General features: G+C 39.3%; 1 protein-coding gene across 1 annotated transcript in view; it reads right to left on the bottom strand.

The window, feature by feature from the left end:
* The window catches only part of ALiX (programmed cell death 6-interacting protein-like protein AliX), a 109,598-nt gene that overhangs the window by 68,329 nt on the left and 16,965 nt on the right, over positions 1 to 24,304 (bottom strand). Inside the window, exon 2 of the mRNA XM_089101617.1 lies at positions 744 to 862. Coding sequence (XP_088957743.1) covers positions 744 to 862 — 119 coding nt within the window. The remainder of the gene's footprint in view (positions 1 to 743; positions 863 to 24,304) is intronic.

The raw sequence follows: 24,304 nt of genomic DNA on the forward strand, positions 1-24,304 counted from the left end.
TATTTTTTCTCGAAAACTGCTCCATATTTTTTTTTGGGGGGGGGGAGTGGCATCCTGCGATTTTCTGGCCTAAAAAACGATCTATATAGGTCATGAGTTTGAGAAAATTCGTTAAGAGCCTTCATTTTGGGGAAAAAATCCATATGAGTCACGTCATATTTTTGAGCACATTTCAAGAGTATAAATACATCATATTTGCCTCAGTAGTTGTTGTCTCGTTTTTAGTGTCTACAATGCAGGCAAAATTACACAATAAACATAGCTAAGCATAAAATACCAAGTGTAATAAATCTTTTTGCAAAAGGTACTTTCAGTAGTTTCATAATACTTAGAGGACATATGAATAACCTAGACCACAAAGAACAAAGATATATTCGACTAATCTTCTCGTTGTCCAACATCATTTCACCTTCAATTATTCTAAGTCTAAGTGGCTTCTTAACATTAATTTTCAAACCTGTTCTTGCACTAACTTCTTACTGGCTTTCAATTTCACACAGGCATGGTTATTTGTCTCTCCAGAAACAAGGAATACGAAAATACCTTATAAATATAAACCAATCAAATTAAAGCAAGATCCTCTTTATTAGGGGCCGATTCTGATTATTGAAGTTTTTCTGGTGGGAATAAACCTTATCATTAGACACAACGCAAGAAACAACTCATGGCTTTATCTCTATGTGAGAAGACACCTCGATCGGTGGTTTAATAAAATTCGTTAATAAAAAATCAAATTCACTTACTCAGAGAAGGTTTTCCACCAAACATGGAGCCTTTATCAAAGGCATCTTTCCACTTGAAGGGAATCGTAATATCCTGAGGTGGAAATTTTGATTCTAGCATTAAAAGTTGATCATGATACCTAAAAAAAAATAAAATCTAATAAATAACGATTTTACTTTTATTTTTCTATAGCTTAAATACGACTATTCGTGTTTGATCTTCCAATTGAAACTTTTTCTAAGTTAGAAACTTTTTTTTTCAAATGCTTCTTTTTCGTTCCAAAACAAGAATAGACAAAAAATGTGTAGTTTCTTGTTGTTTTTTTTCGTTGTTTTTTCCAAAAACGAGAAACTAGACATTTATGCCAATGCTACAGAATTCACCATTTTTTATTGATAAAAAAAAAGTCAAGATTAAACGAGGTTTTCCTTGATCTTAACGATACACTTGAATTACAGAAACGGCAATTAAAATGGCAAGAAATAATTTCGAATGACCTATATCACTCTTAACGCTTTTCAAATAACGTCTACTAATAGTATCCCTTTGTATCTTGTAAGATTCATCAAAATAAAGGATTAATTAAAATATAGGGCATTGGACTTTACAGTCAAAACCTGTGGTGCTGATTTCCTTTTCATGTCCCTTCAGCCAGGAAGTGCAATGGGGGTGGGGGACCAGTCATCCTGCGCTTTCACACAACCTTCCTGATTACCTTCCCCAAAATTCTACAGGTACCCATTTAGACCTGGGTGGACTCTGACTAAGGTTACAGAGTCGCACCACTGGCCCCCTTTCCAAAACAAATAACCAGCAACACCAAGACTCAAACCCCCGTCCTCACCGACAAAGGGGCTCAAGTCTAGCACGTCAACCGCTCGGCTACGACGGCCCCATATTCATCATACACTTTGGATAAGTGTTATTTCTAGCTTCCGTCTCTCTTAATTTAACAAATGTTCAACTGAACAAACTACAAATAAGATACATTATCGGCCATGTAATCTTAACACACAGAAATAGGTGTATAACGACTAGGAACATCACCATGTAAATAAGCGTACACTTGTCCAATCCTTGGGACGGGCACAAAAGCATTTTACCTCCAGGGAGGTGAGACAAAATTGAAAAAGATTGTTTCTCTAACCACTATCTTTCAACTTTTTCAAGGGGACTATTTTCAGGGAAGGGGGATTTTCCTCCATAATCGCATATAAATACTTTCAAATGATTATAAGCATCATTAGTTAGCACCTTAAATAATTAAATCAAGCTTCTAACAACAGGCTTGTACGTAGAGTGGGGGGAGGGGAGGGTGACATTAAGCAGAAGTTCCTCATCCAAGAGAATGTTATTTTTCAATTTTATCTTGTAATTTCTTATACTCAAACAGTTAGTTGTAACAAAGGCAAGTAAGGAGCGGCCCGTGTCAACAATAACCGAAAATATAAAACTGATCTGGACAACAATGTAACAATGTACAATCAGGAGAATTTGCTCTTTTGTCACAAGAAGGCAAAAATGCTATTGAACAGAAATTCTCAGACAAGTCAATCAGTTAATCTGAAAACTATTTATATAGCCTATCAGATTCGAGTAACAGTGGTATTGTTCCCTTTTCTAGCAGCAAAACTGATAGTGCCACGGGAAAGTGTGAATATCTGCCATTTTGTGCCAGAAAACAAATATTTTGGCCCTTTTGTGCCACGAAACAAATATTTTGGCCCTATCTGGTCGGAAATACGATCGAGCAAATACTCCGAAATAGCGTTTAGAACTAAGCTAGTTCAAAAAGCAATACACATAGCCTATTAGTTTCCGACCGGGCCACACACAAAAAAAATGGACCAACACTGGATGTACGCATAATTTCTTTGCGGAATAACGCGGTACACACTGCAAAAAAAGTTATTGATACTTTGAAAAAAATACTCTAGAAATTTGGTAAAATTTAGGATTTTGGGGTGGGTGGACAGGTTACTGGCCCATACACGTCACTGGCCCTACTAGGGCTAAAATTATATCAAGAGGAAATCCAGGGCCAGCTAATCATTTTAGAGCTATCAAAAAACTATACATAGCCTGCTAGCTTCAGATATCGGTCGTACTGCCAAGCAGTATATATACTGTCTATGCAAAATGAACGATTATTATAGAACGCACATTTAGTATTGCTAATGGCTATGAAGTACTGCATCATCACAAACCAGCTATGGAGAGATGCACGTGCATATTTCATGGGGAGATGGTGAGTCAGAACCCTCAAAAAGTGCACCTATACGGCTAAATTTTACCATACTGTGAAAAATTCTTCGGCTCCATATAGAAAGAGCAAGGGCGTATCCAGTATTTTTGTCCGGGAGCGGGGGGGGGGGGGGCACAAAAACCTTAAAACGCATCAAAAATTTGTTAGTACTTACGCATTATATGGGCCCTTCTCAAAAGTCGACTTTGGTTGATGCTAAAGAAATAAAATAAAATAGGATGAATATATAATAGTTTATAAACAAATTTGGGCTATATATTTGCACATTAGGGGGGGGAGGCGGTGAGGGGTAACGCATAGCATATATTAAATACATAACATAACCTGTCGGGTTTTTCGTGACTGGTTTCCTTGTGAAGGTCCATATAATGCGTAAGCGCTAATTTGTTTATATGCATTTTTGTGACATTTTTACTAGTCGGGCAAAAACTTGAGGGGGGGGGGGAAACCTGGTGGGATACCACAAGATAGGGGATACCAAAAGGTACTCCACCCGGATAGAGGGAGGTGTACACTCTTTTTATTTGGAAGAATCTATTTGAACTAAGCATATACTATGTATATAAACGGGAGAATAGATTCCTTCTTATTGCAGAATCTTATTTTAATGGAGAATCATCTGCGACAGTATACACATCCATGTTTCTGTCCATGGAATTGGAGAGGATACATACTTGCTACATGTGTAACCAGAAAAAAAGGTCAAAGGGCCAATCCTTTCCCCCTCCCTACAAAAGCAAAATTCCGTAAAAAGATCTTGATTTTTTTTTCAAGAATTGTGATATTTAACCATAATTCCGACTTTTCGAAGACTAAAACCTCCCCCCAAAAATCCTCCAACCCCAAATCATTGGCCACATATGCCAATACAAATTCCTACTTTGAATGTATGATCTATGTTTTGCATTTACCTTTATATGAATTTTCGAAAACCTACGTGTCGATCGCGTACTTCTAGATAATACATTTACCAAGTGTAGGTGGTGCGTTCCAAGCGTAGCAAAAGTTTGAAAAGTGTGACGAAACTCTTCCAATTGTTGCGGGAACTTTGGCACGTGCAACAGAACTGTGCAGCACACATGGCGCTTCAAGGTAAACAAAACCTGGCAGAAAGTGAGCGACCCCTCGAAGATAACTAGGTAAATAGATCCGGTTTCAGACGTCACGGTAATATTTCGTCAATGAAAAAATAAACTACATAATTAAATGAGTCATTCACATTTTTAGAACAGCCATGCATTCAAATGAGACCGCAGATAAGTCAAACCTAGCCGGTTCGTCACAAAACAAACACTTCATTAGAAAAAAAAATGAGCAACTAATGCTGGAAAGCAAATTTCCAGCATTAAGATAATGAGAACCCTTAGATTAGACAAAAGAGATGATAGCTAAGGCCGTATCTAAGGAAGCGGGTGGGGTAAATCTCACTTTTAGGACTGGGGAACCCAAGGTAGGTAAAAAATTTGTGCCCCCCCCCCCCATGAACAAAAATCCTGGCTACGCCCTTGATGATAGATTACGGTCCAAAGGAGTGGGTATTCAGCAAATTTATTTTATGAATTTGAAAAAAACTATACTCTATATTAAAAAAAAAAATTATTCCAAAAAAATCAGTTCTTCAAAGACAGCAAAGAGCTATTTTAAAACCTAAGGTGAGCAGATAATAAGAAATACATTAATTCAAACATAAAATGAACAAAAATTACTATTTAAGGCAGTGGTATTTTTTGCTGCAATATCCACAACTACTATTACTACTGTTTGTAACAACGCACTGCAGTACCAAGCCATTTGAGGCCAACACAGCTACGCACGCTCCTCTCCCGTCCAAATCTATTTACTCTCCCCTTTTATACTAGGGGCGTAATTTGCTATGGGGCGGCAACTGCCCCTCCCAGACCCGGGTTTCCCCAGATAAAATTTAGTTTCTTCAAAATCTTGTCAAAACTAAGATATACATGCATAATTCAAGCATCCACAGAAATGGGTCAGTTTTCTTTAGTATATGTTTACCTTTATGGCAGTATATGATTCATTTTTCAGTTTGTAATTTTCACTTGATTAAAAAAAAATTGGTTCCAACTTTGCCCCCCCCCAGGATTTTGACGAAATTACGCTACTGCTTTACACCCTCCAAAGAAGTTCCTATTTCCCTTAGACCTAGATCTTTCCTTAGACATCCTCCCACCATCCTATTGGGCTTAGGTTTCACTTGTTTGCCGCCTGTGAGTCCAAGCAAATTCAGTCCCAAATTTTGCTTACAAGCTCAGTGGACATTGTCCGTCACACGTCAACCCAAAATTAATCCGATCTTTCGTCCCTTAATTTTATTACTATCTACCTTAGTTCTGTCCTAGGAAATCAACAAATGAAATGAGATCGTTTTATACAATCCTAAAAAGGGCTCATCCCAGACTTGCCTCTCACTCACTCGGACTATCTGCCTTGGCTTTTTATACAATTAGACATGTCTTGATGCCTGCAATTACTTGATTTTAATATGACTCATTTTTCAGTTTTCACTGTAATTTTCACTTGATTGGAAAAAATTGGTTCCAACTTTGCCCCCCCCCCCCAGGATTTTGACAAAATTACGCCACTGCTTTACACCCTCCCAAGAAGTTCCCATTTCCCTTAGACCTAAATTTTTCCTTAGACATCCTTCCACCCCATTCAGGGACAATTTGCTTTCCGTTTGGCTCCAGATGGTTGGCCACAAAGGACTATCTTTGGCAATATGATATCCTGCACTTGCAGAACGTATCCTAGCCATCTCAACCTTTGTCTCACTATAGCCCTAGAAAGCGGGATTGAACCACATTCTTTGTACAACTTACTTCTTATTTAACATAATGAACAAAAATATAAACCATTACAGATATAAATCACTACACTAGGGAACCCAAAAACATCTGTAGGCAATTTCTCTAGAAAACATCTAACAAATCCTCCTTTGTTATTTGAGTGTCCATGCTGTGGAACCACACTTATCCCTGCCATAACTGTAGCCTCCAAAATTATAATCCTAGTTTGCAGACTTATATTCCTATTTTTCCAAAAAAAATTCAACAGTGAAACAAAAACACCCTGGGCCTTGGCTATTCTAATTTTCACATCTTCACCGCTCCCACCATCTTTACTAATTAATTAAAAAACCTTTTTCAACAAAATAAGTTTTTTTTTTTTAAGTAAAGAACTCCATTAAACCAAAACGAACAATTGAGAGGGCTAGTGCCCTTTTTAATAGTCGAAAGTGATTGGAGGGTAACTAACCCCCTTCTCACGCTCACCATTTCCCCAATCACATTTTCAGATACCCATTCTGTTCAACGTAGTTGAAAGTTCTGGAAATTAGGTTGTTGAGAATGACACTCCCCCCAAAGCCTTAAGTGCTAAGGTTGTAAGTCGTGCCCTTGGGCTACATATTGTTTTTATAGAAAGCTTTATCGTAAAAAGTTGAAAAAGAGGTTATTCAAACGGAAATTCAAAGGGCTAGTGCCCTTTTAAATAGTCGAAAGTGATTGGAGGGCAACTAACCCCCCTCCCACGCCCACCATTTTCCCAAACACATCCAATCAAAATTTTGAGACAGTCATTTTTAAGCCAGAAAAGACAATGTATGATAAAGCGTACTAAAAAACAAAAATACCATGTACACGAAAAATTTAAAAATAATACTAACTCTTCCTGGACGTATTTAATTTTAATTGATGGCCGTATTTAATCTCTAAGAATTGTCCAGATTCTGTTTAGACAATAATTCACCCAGACAATTCTCCACCAAGTGGAAAATTGCCCATCAAGGAGGCACACTTGTGCCTCTATAAAGAGGCGACCCACCACAATGTTAAGCGATTTCAGGTCCTAGAGGTCACAGAGAGACGGCGGTAATCGCATTTTGTAGCCCAAGCTCAAACTAAGAAACTTGCAAAATTTCATCCTCCTCCGACTTTATCTTCATTGGGTAAACTGAGCCGGAAGTTTGGACCCTCCAACCACATCCCCCCGTTAACGATGTCCGATTGGGCTGAAATTTGGAGGTTAAGCTGTCCTAGGGACCGAGAACGTATCCTCTAAAATTCAGCTCAATCCGATCACTCCTTCCCTGTTTTCAAAAAACCAAATATAGCCACTTAAAATTCATCATCATCAGTTCTTTTTTTTTTCTTAGCCACACCTACAGGCCACAGTTGGCAACAGATCTGGGTGAATGAGGACTCATTAGAAGCAGAATTTGACCTGTTAGGGCCTTTTGATATTTTCAGATCAAAAAATTATCCCCCGAATTTACATTTACCAAAAACCTTAGTTTTTTTCAAATAATACACATAAACAGGTTAGACATGCTTTGTTATGAAAATATCTGCGCGTCAATTTTCATAACAAAGCATGTCTAACCTTTTTATGTGTATTATTTGAAAAAAACTACGTTTTCTAAAGAGTTAAAGAGGCTGAGTTACAAGGTCAACCTTTAAAACGTACAGGGATTAGGAGGCACAGTTGGGGGGGGGGCTGTTAAAGAGGCTGAGTCACAAGTTCGAACCTTAAAACGTACAGGGATTAGGAGGCACCCTGTACGACGTGATTTGAGTATTCAGGAATTAAAAGCCTTAACACAAGAATGTTCAAGAGCGGGGGGTTTGGGGGCGGCAGCCCCCATCTTCAACTCCTGACACGATTAGCTAACAGTTAGTCAAGCAATAATAAGTAATAAACTGTACAAAAACGTGCAGAAATTATTTGAAAAAAACTGCGTTTTCTAAAGAGTTAAAGAGGCTGAGTTACAAGGTTGAACCTTAAAACGTACAGGGATTAGGAGGCACAGTTGGGGGGCTGCCGCCCCCAAACCCCGCTTTCGCAGCCTTTAAATAAAAAAAAAAAATTTAAACTGAAAGTAAGGAGCGACATTAAATTTTAAAACGAAAAGAAATTATTCTGTATATGAAAGAGGCTGTGCCCTCCTCAACGCCTCGCTCTTTACGCTAAAGTTTTTATTGTTTAAAAAAAGAGTTGTGAGAAAGTCAAACTTTAGCGTAAAGAGCGAGGCGTTGAGGAGGGCACAGCCTCTTTCATATACGGAATAATTTCTGTTCGTTTTAAGATTTAATGTCGCTCCTTACTTTCAGTTTAAATTTTTTTTTTATTTAAAGGCTGCGAAAGCGGGGGTTTGGGGGGCGGCAGCCCCAACTGTGCCTCCTAATCCCTGTATGTTTTAAGGTTCGACCTTGTAACTCAGCCTCTTTAACTCTTTAGAAAACGTAGTTTTTTTCAAATAATTGCCGAAAATGGGGTGGGATTGGTTGCCCTTCAATCAGTTTCAACTATTATAAAGGGCACTAGCCCTTTCAATTTCCAATCGAATAAGCCATTTTTGAAGTTTCTACAACATCGCGTTCTATAAAAACCTTATACACACCCAGGCCATAAGTTACAACCCTTGCCCTGAGGGCTGTGGGAGGGGGGGGTTGTCACTTTCAACAAAATGAATAAAATTATGATTTTTATTGGATGCGTTTGGGGAAATGGTGGGCGTGAGAGGGGAGTTAGTTACCCTCCAATGACTTTCGATTCTGCTTTCTAAAAGCCAGAAAATAAATTGTACTTTACTGAAAAAAAATTCAAACAAATTTACTGAAAAAAAAATCTGCGTCGTCACTTTAATATATATATGCTGATATTTATTCCTTAAGATCTTAATCAATTTCTAAAAGTTAGAAAAGTGAAAACATTCATTTGAATTTTTTTTTTCCAGTAAATTACAAATTATATTCTGGCTTTTAGAAAGCTTGGGGATTAGAACCCTACTCGTATTAATTTCTGCTCGTTTTGAGTTTGACTCTTATTCATTTTCATTTCTGTTTGTTTTTGGTTTCATTTATTTATTGATACTTACTTATGGTAGTTGTGTGCCTGATGGATTATTTGATTCTATTTTTGTTCATTTTGGTTTAATGGAGTTATTTACTTAAAACAAAACCTTATTTTGTTGAAATTTTTTTTTAATTTATTTTTTTTTCGTTTTATTATGACATAGTCTTTTTCAGGGAGAAAGACTGAGCCCCTTCTAAAGTTAAACAACCATCCCTTCCATAAAAACCTTAAATACCCCCTGGGCATAGCTTACAACCCTTAACCCCAATCTCTGGGGTTTGTTTCAACCCCAAAGGCCTTGTTATATGATATTTAGGCTATTTTGAATAAAAGTGCTATGTCAGAATTGATATGAGATGCATTTCGGGACAATACGACGCGTGTGTGTATGTGTGGGGGGGAGAGGGTAGCTACCCTCCAATCACGTTAAATATTGAAAAGAGCACCAGAGCTTCTGATTACAAATCCAATGAGCCCCTCTCGGAAGTTTATATGACCACGCTTTCTATAAAAACCAAATATGTCCCCAGGCCGTAACTTACAACCCTTACCCTGAGGGCTGGGGGGGGGGGGGTTGTCATCCTCAAAAACATAATTTCCAGATCGTTCTGATACGATAAACAAAATGGCTATCTCAAAATTTCGATTGAAAGTGTTAGGGGAAATAAAGGGCCTGGAGGGGGGGGAATTTGCCATCTGAGCACTTTCTACTAATAAAAAAGGCACTAGTCTTCTCAATTTCCAATCAAATGAGCCCTTTTTGAAGCTTCTACGACAACACGTTCTATAAAAACCTTATATGCCCCAAGGGCATAACTTACGACCCTTGTCCTGAGAGCTATGGGGGGAGGGTTGTCATCCTCAAAAACATTATTTCCAGACCTTTCAACTTCGTTGAACAAAATGGCCATATCAAAATACTGATCGAAAATGTTTGGGGAAATGATGGGCGTGGGGGGGATTCTCCCTCCGCATACTTTCGACTATTAAAACAGCAATAGCCCTTTCGATTCCCAATCAAATGACCCCTTTTAGAAGTTTTTACGACAACGCTTTCTATAAAAACATTATATTCCCACAGGGCATAACTTACAACCTTAGCCCTGAGGGCCGGGGGGGGGGTTGTCATCCTCAAAGACCTAATTTCCAGAACTTTCAACTGCGTTCAACACGATGGCTATCTCAAAATTTTTATTGGATGTGTTTGGGGAGATGGTGGGCGTGAGAGGGGGGTTAGTTTCCCTCTAGTAACTTTCGGCTATTAAAAAGGGCACTAGCCCTCTCAATTTCCAATTGAATGAACCCATTCTGAAGTTCCCACGACAGCGCTATGTATAAAAACCTTATATGCCTCCAGGGCATAACTTAAAACCTTTGCCCTGGGGGCTCTGGGGGATTTGTCATCCCCAAATGCATAATTTCCAGAACTTTCAACTACGTTGAACAAAATGGCTATCTCAAAACTTTGATTGAATGTGTTTGGGAAATGGCGGGTATGAGAGGGGGGTTAGTTGCTCTTCATTCACTTTCGACTATTAAAAAGAGCACTAGCCCTTTCAATTTCCAATCAAATAAGCCCTTTTTAAAGTTTCTACGACAACACTTTCTATAAAAAAAACCTTATATGTCCCCAGGGCATAACATACAACCCTTGCCAGGAGGGCTCTGACGGGGGTCATCATCCTCAAAGACCTAATTTACCGAACTTTCAACTACGTTGAACAAAATGAATATCTCAAAATTTTGATTGGATGTGTTTGGGGAAATGGTGGGCGTGAGGGGGGGGGGAGTGGTTGCCCTTCAATCACTTTTGACTGTTAGAAAGGGCCCTAGAACATTAAATTTCCAATCGAATGAGCCCTTTTTGAAGTTTCTACAACATCGCGTTCTACAAAAACCTTATATACCCCCAGGGCATAACTTACATCCCTTACCCTGAGGAATGTGGGGGGGGGGTTGTCATCCTCAAATACATAATTTTCAGAACTTTCAACTACGTAGAAAAAAATGGCTATTTCAAAATTTTGATTGTCTGTCATTGGGGAAAGGGTGGGCGTGGGAGGGGGGTTAGTTGCCCTCAAATAACTGTTGACTTTTAAAAGAGGCAGTAGCTCTATGAATTTCTAATAGAATGAGCCCGTTTCGAAGTTTCTACGACAACCCTTTCTATAAAAACCTTATATGCCCCCAGGGCATAACTTACAACCTTTAGTCTGAGGGCTATGGAGAGGGGGGGGGGTGTCATCCCCAAAGACCTAATTTCCAGAACTTTCAACTACGTTGAACAAACCGGCTATCTCAAAATTTTGATTGAATGTGTTTGGGGAAAAGGTGGGCGTGAGATGGGGGTTAGTTGCCCTCTAATCACTTTCGACTATTAAAAAGGCCACTAGCCTTTTCAATTTCAATTGAAAGAGTCCTTTTTGAAGTTTCTACAACAACACTTTCTACAAAAACCTCACATGCCCCCAGGGCATAACTTACAACCCTCGCCCTGAGGGGTGAGGGGGGTTCCCCCACCCCCCTCATATAAAGACATAATTTCCAGAACTTTCAACTACGTTGAACAAAATGGCAATCTCAAATTTTTGATTGAATGTCTTTGGGGAAACGGTGGGCTTGAGGGGAGGGTTGGTTGCCCTCCAATCACTTTCGACTATTAAAAAGAGCACTAGCCCTTTCAATTTCTAATCAAATAAGCCCTTTTTGAAGTTTCTACGATAACACTTTCTATAAAAAAAAACCTCATACGCTCTCAGGGCATAGCTTACAACCCTTGCCCTGAGGGCTCTGAGGGGTTTATCATCCTCAAAGACCAAATTTCCAAAATTTTTAACTAGGTTGAACAATATGGATATCTCCAAATATTGATTGGATGTGTTTGGGGAAATGGTGGGCGTGAGAGGGGAATTACTTGCCCTCTGATCACTTTCAACTATTAAAAAGGGCACTAGCCATTTCAATTTCCAATCGAATAAGCCCTTGTTGAAGTTTCTAAACAAAGCTTTCTATAAAAACCTTACATGCCCCCGGAGCATAACTTACAACCCATGCCCTGAGGGTTGTAAGTGGGGGGGGGGGTTGTCACCCTGTAAGACCTAATTTCCAGAACTTCTACGTTGAACAAAATGGCTATCTCAAAATTTTGATTGGACGTGTTTGGGGAAATGGTGGGGTTGAGAAGGGGTTAGTTGCCCTCCAATCATTTTCAACTATTAGAAAGGGCACTAGCCATTTCAATTTCCAATCGAATAAATCCTTTTTATAGTTTCTATGACAACCCAGAGTTTCAAAGGCTTGCCCTGACTTAAATGAAATACACGTATCAAGAGGTTATCTAAGTAGACCTAAGGATCGTTACGTTGGATTCCTAGGCATCTTGCTTGACGAAAATCTTTCCTTCAAGCACCATATTGACCTGATTAAAATGAGTCTCCAGGAGTCTTGGAATCCTTAGAAAGCTTAAATAAATATTTCCATGTTCAAATCTTAGAATCCTATTCTACAGCCTTCATCAATCCTATGTTTTATACTCTTTTATTATTTGGATGTCAACTTTTCCCTCGTTGCTGATACCACTTTCAAAACTATATAATAAATCAAGGACTCTTATTAAGGAAACTAACCGATCTTCACTTAAACCCTTGCTTGATTTGAAATCTCTCTATTTTCTTGCTTGGTCTTCTTTCATCTTTTTATAGTTGCACGGTCATCTTCCTGCTGCTCTATGTAATAATATATCTTTTGTTTCTGATCAATCGACCTATCATCTCCGCACTTCCAGCAATTTCCAGATGCTTCATATTCCATCAGTGAGGTTTGACTTCAACCTTCGTTTGGTATGTTCAAATATTATGTTAGAGATTTTCTAGATAGTAATTAAGTTTTTTTTTCGGTTTCCCTTGGAGTTGATGTCTCTGGATTGAGTTGGATATTTATTTGAGTTGGTGAATTCATGTGTTACCCCTGCCTAGCTTGTCATTCTGGGGATTATTAAGGTGGGCTACTAGATTTCTTTTCTTTTGTTGGGGGGGGGGGGGGTTGTTTATATATTTGTTTGTGTTGGCATTATTTTTCTTCCCTGTTCTTCCCCGGCCATGGAGCACTATAGGGGAGATATTGTTGATGTAGTTTTTATTTATAATTTTTATTGTTAAATAAAGAACTCACTCACTTTCTATAGAAACTTTATATTCCCCCAGGGCATACCTTACAACCATTGCCCTGAGGGCTGTGGGGGGGGGAATTGTCATCCTCAAAGACCAAATTTCCAAAATTTTCAACTACGTTGAACAAAATGGCTATCTCAAAATTTTGATTGGATGTGTTTAGGGAAAATCTGGGCGTGCGAGGGGGGTTAGTTGCCCTACAATCACTTTCGACTATTAAAAAGGGCATGAGCCCTTTGAATTTCCAATCGAATGAGCCCTTTTCAAGTTTCTACGACATAGCTTTCAATAAAAACTTTATATGCCCTCAGGGCACAAATTACAACCCTTGCCCTGAGGGCTGTAAGGGGGGGGGGGTCCTCAAAGACATAATTTCCAGATCTTTGAACTGCGTTGAACAAAATGGCTAACTCAACATTTTGATTGGATGTGTTTGGAGAAATGGTGGGCGTGGAAGGGTGTTAGTTGCCTTCCAATCACTTTCGATATTAAAAAGGGCACAAGCCCTTCAAATTTCCAATCAAATGAGCCCTTTTCGAAGCTTCTACGGCACCTCCTTCGATACGAAGTGCCCTAGTCTAAAACAAAAAAAAATACATTGTGCCAACCTTGATGCTTTCAAAATACGTGATTTCTAGCAGCTTGGAATTGGTGGTAACTGGTGGTGTGGTGTGTACATAGTGTAATAAGTGTACTACTGCTGCTAATAACTCACCGCAGCAACAAGGTGCCTGAGGCAAACACAACTACACACGCTCCTCCTCCGTCCCAATCTATTCAAAGCCTCCCTCTTTACAGCCAACCAGGAAGTTCCTATTTCCCTTAAATCTTTCTTTACGATATCTTCCGACCCCAACCTTGGACGATCTGCTTTCCGTTTAGCTTGAGACGGTTGACAGAAAAAGACAATCATTGGCAATCTGCCATCCTTCATCCGCAGAACGTACCCTAGCCTTCTCAACTTTTCTCTCATTATAGCCCTAGAAAGCGGGATTGAACCACACTTTTCGTATATCCTACAGCTTGAAATAAGGTCAGTCAGTCGGGTACCCAAACCAATCCGTAAGCAGTTTCTCTGGAAAACATCTAGTAAATCTTCCTCCGTTTTTCGGAGTGGTCATGCTTCAGAACCATATTTGGCCACTGTCATTGCTGTAGCTTCCAATATTCAAACTTCTAACAAGGTAAGTGAAGTTGTCCACTTGATCGATCTTTTCGTTACCTCCTCTTTAGTTTTTTTTCTATATATTTCCCAACAAATTCGCTCTTTAACTCAAAGTACCATGGGACCGAAATTCGTTCGGTCAACAGGTTTTTTTTCTCAGAAATTTAATTTCATCTTTATCTTATTCGGCAAATCATTTCGCATATTTGACAAAATTATTCTATACTATCGACAATCAAATTAAATCGTAATATACTTTTTTAAAATATTTAGCACAGACAATTACTTTCAGTAAAAATGTTTTATAACTATTCGATTTATTTGACTTATTGACATTTATTTAACGGAGGCAAACTGAGATCTGGCTGGGGCATGATCTTCGGAGGTCCAACGCGCTGATCATGCTTGTATACACCAATAAAGGAGACAAAACGGTAAGAAACACAAATGAATGTGACTCCATTCATATGGATTTTTCCCCAAAATTCAGGCTCCAAATGAATTTTCCCAAAGTCGTGACATTTAGGTTAACAGTTGTTTTCAGTGTTTGGGTCTCTAATTTTAGTCCCCTATTAGGGCTATTTTCCCTTATTAGCCCCTTAGGTATAAAACTAGGTCTAATAATAGATTTATTAAGTGCATTAGGGGGGGGGGGGGACGAAAATATATATAGGCTACATATATATAATTATTGATCCTTTAATAAGTTAGATAAAGTATTTTTAAATGAAGGTAAAAGGCAACATTAAAACTAATCAGCAAAAAACTTATCCTGTATATAAGGGGGTCTGACCAATTCCCTTTCAGTCCTCAGCTAGTTGTGCTGAAGCGTCTTGGTGCTATATTGAAAGCATTTGTGAGGGCAAAAAATATAGTTAGGGGATAATTGCAAGTTTTCTTTTTTTATTTGTCTATTGCCTTTGTAAACATTTGGACTGGAAATAATGTTGTATAAAGCATATGCGTCTCAACGAGCTTCCACTCCTGAGGCATACAGGATAATTTCTGGATGTTTGAACTGTTAATGTCGCTCTTTACCATCATTTGAATCCTGTCTTTAATGTTTATTTTCTTTCCGTTTATAATACCATACCCGGGATTACCCCAATATTGTGGCTGTTACCACCCCTCAATCGCAACTATTTAAATTTAAGCACCACTTTTGAAGAACAAAACTTTGAGAAAAGGGATTTAGTTTATTTGCTTTAAAAAATAAAAGAGAATTCTCCTAAACAAACAACTGTATCCACAATAAGGATGTATTTTCCACCCCCTCAGCGACAATTCAAACTTATATCCACCCACATCTGTTCTTAAATATGAAGGGAGGTCAAGGTTAAAATTAAATCTATATTTCTATAAATATTCATCTAATTCACCTGAAGCACCGCGCACACAATGTTGGGAAGCTACAACTACTAATAATAACTCAGCAAAGCACTTAGCTGCCAGAGGCCAACACAGCTACGCACGCTCCTCCTACATCCAAATCTATTCAAAGCCTCCATTTTTACGCCCGCCCATGAAGTTCCCATTTCCTTTAAATCTTTCTTTATAACGTCCTCCCACCCCAGACGAGGACGACCTGCTTTCCGTTTAGCCTTAGACGGCTTACCAAAAAGAACAATCTTCGGCAATCTGTCATCCTTCGTCCGCACAACGTGCCCTAGCCACCTCAACCTTTCTTTCATTATAGCCCTAGAGAGCGGTATTGAACCACATTTTTCGCATAGCCTATTGTTTGAAATACGGTCAGTCAGCCGAGTACCCAGAACAATCCTTAAGCAATTTCTCTGGAAAACATCTAACAAATCTTCATCTGCTTTTCGGAGCGGCCATGCTTCAGAGCCATATTTGAAAAATGTCATCACTGTAGCTTCTAATATTCTAATCTTGGTTTGCAGACTTATCTTCCTATTCTCCCAAACTTTTTTTAACTGTGAAAAAACACCCTGAGCCTTGGCTATTCTACTTTTGAGATCTTTCCTGATCCAACCATCTTTACTAATAATACTACCAAGGTAAGTGAAGCTGTCCACCTGATCAATCTTTTCATTACCCAACTTCACCTTTTTCATCTTCACTTATTCCTAGCCTTAGTGAATTAGTCTTTTAACATTAATTTTCGAACCTATTCTAGCACCCTGAACTCGCAAAACCTCTAAAAATTCATTCAATTTGCTCACACTTTCATCTAGGAAGCTGAAATCTTCAGCATAATCTAAGTCCAGGAGAGTTTTTCCTCCCCATTTGATTCCGCGGTCTCCCATTGCCTTTCCTGTGCTCCTTAAGACAAAGTCCATCAAAATAATCCATATAAGGGCGGATAGAACACAATCCTGCTTAACTCCTGATTTAATACAAAACCAGCTACTAACTTCATTTCCTACCTTAACCGCAGCAGTGTTATTCTCGTATAGGCTATAGCACTAATCACTAATGTATTTGGCTGGTATACCATACAAGGATAAAACCTTTACTAAAGCTCCTCTGTCAACAAAATCAAACGCTTGTTCATAATCTCTAAAACAGAGGACCAAAGGTGTTTGAAAGCTTAGGCGCTTCTCTATTGCTAGCCGAAGAGTGAAAATTTGGTTGACACATCCTCTGCCTCTTCTGAAACCGCACTATTATTCTCTTAAAGCTTTGTCTACAGCATCTCTCAGTCTAAAAAGTATCATATTACTAAGTAATTTACTACCTACAGAGACCAGACTAATACCTCGATAATTACCACACTCACTTTTATCACCTTTTTTATGAAGTGGCTTAATTAAGGTTTTCCTAAAATCTTTAGGTACTTCCCTTTTTTTTCAAAAATCATATTCATAATCTTCAGTAACTTATTTCTAACCTCAGAGCCACCATATTTAAGAAACTCATTTACGACTCATTTACATATTTAAGAAACCCTATCAGCACCTGGAGCCTTATTATTTTTTAGTCATTTTAGTACTGTGGCTAATTTTTCCTCACAAAACAAATCTTCCTTCACATCCTTTTTCACAAACTTTTTCATTTTCCTCTATATCTCTTCCTTCAACCCTATCTCGGTTAAGCAAATTATCAAAATGTTCGGCCCATCTCTCTTTAGTTTTTTCCTTATCGCTAATTGCGGCCCCATTCCTATTTTTAACTGGGGCAAGTCTGCATTGACTACTCCCTCTCAATTTGTTAACATGCCAGTACAATATTTTACTATTATGCCATCTAGCTGCATCTTCTTTACATTTTAATGCTTTCTCCACTTTCTTTACATTCCTTTTGTTTTCATATGATCTATCACTAAGGTAATTCTTGTAAAAGTCCTTTCTTCTTTCTATCAAACATAAAGCTTTTTCACTAATATTCTTAGCAGCAGTTCTAGCTTTCTTTCCTAAGACACCTTCAGCAACTTCGCAAATTATTTTTCTAAAATTATTCCAACCATCTTCCACATTATCAAATTTTAAACATCAAGTTTAGCATTCAACTGTTCCTGGAAAGCTTCTTTCAAATTCTTATCCTGGAGTCTACCAAAATCATAACTTCCCAGGAGGTAATTACCCTTCCGATATTTCAGCTTTAAATTAACCCTTGAAACTACTAGATGGTGATCTTTACTCTTAACATCAACAACAGCACTCCTATATACCCTAGTATCTTGTATTGATGCTGCCAGTCTTCGGTTTACAATAACACAATCAATAGGGTTTGCTGTCTTACCATCACGTGGATACCATGTGAACTTATGAGCCATTTTATGACCAAACACCGCATTGGTTATGACTAGATTGTTATACCTACACAATTGCAAAAGTCTCTATCCATTATTGTTTTCTTTTCCTACACCAAATTTACCTAGGCTAGGATACCATCTATCCCTATTTCTACCAACCTGGGCTAAAATCTCCCAGTAAAAACATCATATTTCTACAGGGGACACTATCTATTTGCTCCTGTAATTGTAAGTAAAATGCATCTGAGTCACTAGTATCTCCGTCAGTCGGTTCTGCTAGGGAATATACTACTATAACTGATACTCTGAACTTTTTAGTCATAAAATGAGCAATTGGTATTCTATTATTAATACCTTCCCAGCCTAAACAAGACTTAGCAGCTTCCTTATTCATCATATGGAGGTAGTGATGCTCGTCCGGAGTTAGTTCCCATGCAAATTGGCACATGAAGAACGACCTCCACGTGCCTCTGGATACCTGGCTAGCCACCAGAGAACCAAATGCATCTAGGGGCGGTTGGGTTGGCAGCCCTCCACCAGAAACTTCTATTGCTACGAATGGAACCAGAAATTCAGCCTCGGATATATCATCTCAAACCCCGTTTCGACCTCGGACCGCCCACGGATGATTCCCTCTGAATATGGTTGACCAAGGTGGTATCAATGTGGCCACCTGGAATGTTTTTACACTGAACCAACCTGGTTCAATGCTTCTATTAGCCAGAGAATTAAAGAACTATAAAGTTACAATTGCTGGAATCACTGAAATACATCTATCTGGTGATGATGAGGAATACATTGGTGAAGGGCACACACTGCTTTGTTCTGGTGGTCACCAGAAACGAAGAGGCGTTGGCCTAGTACTAAACAGTACAGCATGCAAGGCCCTCCTGTCATTCACACCAGTTACACCCAGGCTCCTGGGAACAAAGTTCTATGGTAAACAGGGAAAAATAAACATAATCACCTGTTATGCCCCCACAAATGAAGCCCAGGAAGAAGATAAGGATGATTTCTATACCCTTTTAAGCTCTGAGCTCTCGTCAGTACCTCCCCATGACTACCTCGTCTATCTAGGAGATATGAATGCTAGCATTTCTAATGAGTCTGGCCTGTGGGATTTCGCTGTTGGAACCGTAACAATAGATAGCCTAAACGACAACGGAGAGAGAATGTTAAACTGCTTTCTAGCCCAAAATCTTACCATTGCAAACACATGGTTTCAGAGACCCAATATAGCCAAGTACACCTGGCATAGCAATGATGGATCAACGAAGAAGATGCTCGACTACATTCTCATACGCCGGCGATGGCTGTCGTCTGTGCCGAGTCGTCGCAGCTACCAAGGCGCCAAACTTGGGAAAACCGACCATCGTCTTGTTGCAGCCAAAATCCGGCTTCGCCTGAAAGCTACAAAAGCCAGCCAGAAACCTAGGAAAATTGATACATACCATATCCAGCAAGACCCCGCTTTGGCTGAGCAGAATCAGGTCGAGATATCCAACAGATTTGAGGTTCTTAGGCAATGCGATGATAGCGAAGGTGTGAATGGTTTTCAAAGAGAATGCTCTTGCAACTGCAACTAGGGTTGCTGGAATGAAACAGCGTAAGAAAAAAGACTTGATCAGTAACGAGTCCCTCGCCATTATTGATTGCAGACGGGAAGCCCGCCTCCGCGGGGACATGACAGCGTATAAGCAATTAAATAAGGAGTGCAACATCATGCTGCACAAAGACCGTAAGACCTTTATTGACAAAAAAAACACGCGAGCTCCAAGAGGCCGCCAAAAAAAGGACATCGGAGCCACATATAAGATCCTCCGTGAGCTCTCAGGTCAACACACTCAAACTACATCGTATCTCTGTAACGCCAGTGGCGAAAATATTTACGACAAATCACAGTGCCTTCGCCAGTGGGAGCAACACTTCGAGAAGCTACTGAACTCAGACCCACCTGACCAAATTGACGACGAGATTACTGCTGCGGCTGAGAATGCTAAACCTGCCCCCGATGGCACTGAATTTACAGCAGAAGAAATTAAGCAGCAGCACGAAAGCTGAAGAACAACAAAGCGCCGGGAATATGTGGCCTGACATAAGAACTCCTTAAAAACGACGATTCATCCATGACCCTCTGGCTACAAATGCTGTTTAATACTGTGTGGCACTCTGAAATAATACCATTTGACTGGAAGACTGACTTATTTGTGCCAGTCTACAAGAGGAAAGGAAATAAAGCAGAATGCAATAACTATCGTGGATAACTCTGCTCTCGGTACCCGGCCAACTCTTCACCATGCTGCTCCTCAAGCGGGCAACGAAGTACCTCTATCCCCTTCGTCACCACCAGCAGGCTGGGTTCGTGCCGGGTAGGTCCAGTACTGAGCAAATCCATACAATTAGACAGTTGACAAAGAAAACTCGAGAACATAAAAGGAAAGCATACATTGCCTTCGTCAATTTTCAATCTGTTTTCGACACTGTCGACAGACAGTCACTGTGGTTGATCCTTCAATCTGCAGGTGTACCTAAGAAAATTGTCAATCTGTTCAAAGAACTATACAATAAGACCAAAACTGTTGTTCTTGTAAATGGCCAGCTCTCATCACATTTTCAAATTAGCAATGGTGTTCGGCAAGGCTGCGCTGCTGCTCCCGAACTCTTAAACTGTGTCATGGACCATGTTTTCAAAAAAACACTGCTAGCGCATCCGTTTGGCATCGATTTTGCTGGAAGAGTTCAGGCAGATGTCGACTTCGCTGACGATGTTGCATTGGTATTCGAAAATCTCACTGACATCAAAACTGCACTGGAAACGCATGCATCTGTTGCAGGAAAACTTGGCTTAAGTGTAAATTGGACCAAGACCAAAATATTACCTGTGGACGAGACACCATGCAGCCCCCTAACAACTATAGAAGTATGTGGCCAAGATGTTAAAATAGTCAAGCAGTTCACCTACCTTGGTTCAATTGTTTGCTCAAACAGAAATCTAGATGAAGAGATATTAGCAAGGGTGGCAAAGGAGAACGCCGTTTTCGGCCGCTTACTGAGAACAATATTCCACAAACCCCAGATCAGCCGTCTCATCGTATCTACTCTGCCTCGGTAGCAAGTGTCGTGTTGTACTCGTCAGAGACTTGGCCATTAACGCAGTCGCAGAACCTGAAGGTAGATGCTGTCCAGAGAAAACATCTCCGCAAAATTGAACACGTTAGGTGGCTCGACAGGGTAAGGAACATGGATATCTTCCTGTCCATTAAATTACCACCCCTGTCTGAACAACTTGAGTCCCGCTCGCTGCGTTGGCACGGTCATTTACTTCGCCTACCCACTGAAACACCTACCCGAGTTATATTTGACTTCGATCCAACTGCAAACGGCTGGAAGCGCCCCAGAGGTAGACCACGTATGAGATGGGCGGATATCATCCACGATTGACTCACGACGTGGGGCGTTGTCCACAGTGAAGCTCCTACCCTGGCACAAAACAGGCCACTCTGGAGACGACTAACGGCACTGACGTCTGGTTCCCTCTACACTGGCAACACTGCCGAGCAAGAGCTTTAAGTAAAATAAAAGTTATTCATCATGAGCCCTCCTCCTTGTCTATGTACCCCATCGTTCCAGTCTGAGTAAACAAATTCTATATCACCTAATTTCATACTTCCTATCCCTGGGATGTGAGTTTCTGAAACTCCTAATAAATCCAGTTCGAATCGTCTGAATTCGTCAGTCAAAATGTCGATATGATAAACATTTTTTAAAGTCGTAAGATTCGAAATTCCAATTTTCATGTTCTTTAAATGGTTGAAATTATTTTCGCCTCAGGAAAAGCAATGATCCCGGATACCAGTGCAGGATGGGGATCACATATCTTCTCAAGTCTACACCGAAGTGCTTAAGCCGGCTTAGAACCAGACAGCAAGAAGTCCCTTGGACTTCCAAAAGAATGGGGGCTTTGTGCAATCCTGGGCCCATCTTGGTCACAGCATGGTTTTCAGCACTTGGCGATGCTCTTCTATCAACAAGAGTCGAAATCCCACACAGACAATCTCAAGGCTATTAACTCCGACTCATTATATATTAATTCTTGCAAATATTATGCTACTATGGGGAGACAGCCCATAATAAATAAATTAGCTAGGAAGAGGTTTTTCAGCCCGAAACCACCCGTCAAAACATACCAAGCCCAGAAGAATTATCCATTAGTCAGAATCCCGTGCGAATGCTGTGTCGTTTACTAGGCTATAATTTCCTCGAGGGGCGCCACTCCTCAGGTAGGAATAGAGTTGACCGCAAGGTCCCCAGTCTTGCAGGTACCCGGAAAGGGTCGAGGCAACCCTTTGCAGAAACCGTTGTCCATAGACCTGGATCTTACGCCCTGCTGCAGTTGTCCCCCTGTAGAGGATCCTCCCGCGATGGTTTTCTGCATCACCATGCAATTTACGGGGAATCGGATATTGTGGTCGGAAACTTGGATATTTTTTAAGGTCTAGAGTACTCTCTTTCCCATTAAGGCTAGTGGATCTCCACCCCAATAGCTAGTGCAAAACTATGCAATGGTCGATTCTTTATGAGCTGATTCTTCAAAATTCTTCATTTTGGCTCAATAACATTTCTGTCCTGCTTGGGCCAAAATTGGTGTTTTTCAGGATAAAATACTAGAAATTAGTACTTTTCAGTGGCATCATCTCTTTCATTGCATAAAAAGGGGACTGTATCTTTAAATTTACGTTAGAATGAGCCCTCTTTTAATAATCAACAACTATTGGTTCAATGCAACCAGTCGACCACCTCTAGGGAACAAATATAACAAATGCGGATGTGTGACCATCCTTCTTTGAAAAAATAAGAAATTCCATAATTTTGTGGATACGGTAAGTCATTTACCAACGCCACCCCAGATTAAATTTTACCCAGTAAGAAGTGGACCGGAAAGCAATCGCGTCCAAGAGGCAATTGTTCACCTACATCCAAAAAAGCCAATTGGCTGGGTGCCAATTCACGAAAATGAGGGAGAGGTGGCATAATTTATTCTTTAAATTGTTGTTGGGGAGATTTGCTATGTGTTTTCAATAGCCCCCCCCCCACCCAAAAAATGTATTTTTCAAAATCTAGGAGCGAGGCAAAATGCCCAGGGGACAATTGCCTCCGATGCCCTCCCCCCCCCCCAGTAAACATTCCTGTCTGAAAATAATTCTTCAACTTCCCAACATCATTAGCCATATATTATTCACCAACGAAACATTATTTCAAATACCAATTATACAGGAATCTATAATATTACGTGGTAACTGCAATATTTGAAGAAGAAAAATGAAAACACTGCATCAGGGAAAAAAGCCCAAACCATTAGTCTCCAATTACCCTGAAAATATGCCAGGGCCCAAAAATCAAAATTACAGCCCTTATCTCCAGCCTAAAAGCTAAATACCATGGATAAGTCGGTCTTAAGCCCACCTTGTTTTGGGAAAATTTACTTCCATGTATTATGATAATTTATCAATAAGCCTTATCTTATTCTTTTTTTTCTCTCTCTTATATTATATTTTATCTACTCTACTCATTATATATTAACTTATTTTCTACAATTTTTTGGGTCATTCACGTTTAATTCACGGTTGGCAGATTATTTGATTTTATTTTTCCTTATTTTTGGTTTATCGGAGTTCTTTAATTTTCTTTGAGAAACTTATTTTGTGGAAAATTTTTATTTTTATTAATTTTTATTAATTCTTATTTTTATTCTTATTCTTATATATAAAATTTTATTAATTCTTATTTTTATTAATTTCTGTTCGTTTTATATTGACATAGTCTTTTCAGGGAAAAAGAAAACAATACTTTAAATCTTTTATTTTTTTTAATCCTTTACAATTAGGCATGCTATTTGTGTGCTGGAAGAAAATTCCGAGTAATGTTTGGCAACATACATCCTTTTAAAAATCTGGATAAAAATAACATTGTCTAAATTCATTTCACAAATACTTTAGTTGTCATGAAATAGAAAACTTAACAACATTCGACGAAAATTCTGCTTACTTTCTTTGATAGCTTGCATGCACTTACGCTATTTTGATTTGATTAAATTTTAAGAGCAGAAGTAGACCCGAAAGTTTGAACATAATACCCTCAGTCGTTCTTGGGATACTGCTGAGATGCCTTATTGGGAATTAGCATTAACACAGTGCATTATTATTTAATCTTAAGGCAACATTTAGTTTTTATACATAATGGGCAAATGGGAAGGTGGGCGTGGGAGGGGGATTAGTTGCCCTACAATTACTTTCGACTATTAAAAAGGGGATTAGCCCTTTCTTTTTTCAATCGAATGAGTCCTTTTCGAAGTTCCTACAACAACTCCTTCGATACGAAGTCCCCTGGTAAAA

This window comes from Artemia sp. Qi Xiang Cuo, chromosome 15, assembly GCF_049724085.1.
Source record: "Artemia sp. Qi Xiang Cuo chromosome 15, ASM4972408v1, whole genome shotgun sequence".
Lineage (NCBI taxonomy): Eukaryota > Metazoa > Arthropoda > Branchiopoda > Anostraca > Artemiidae > Artemia > Artemia sp. Qi Xiang Cuo.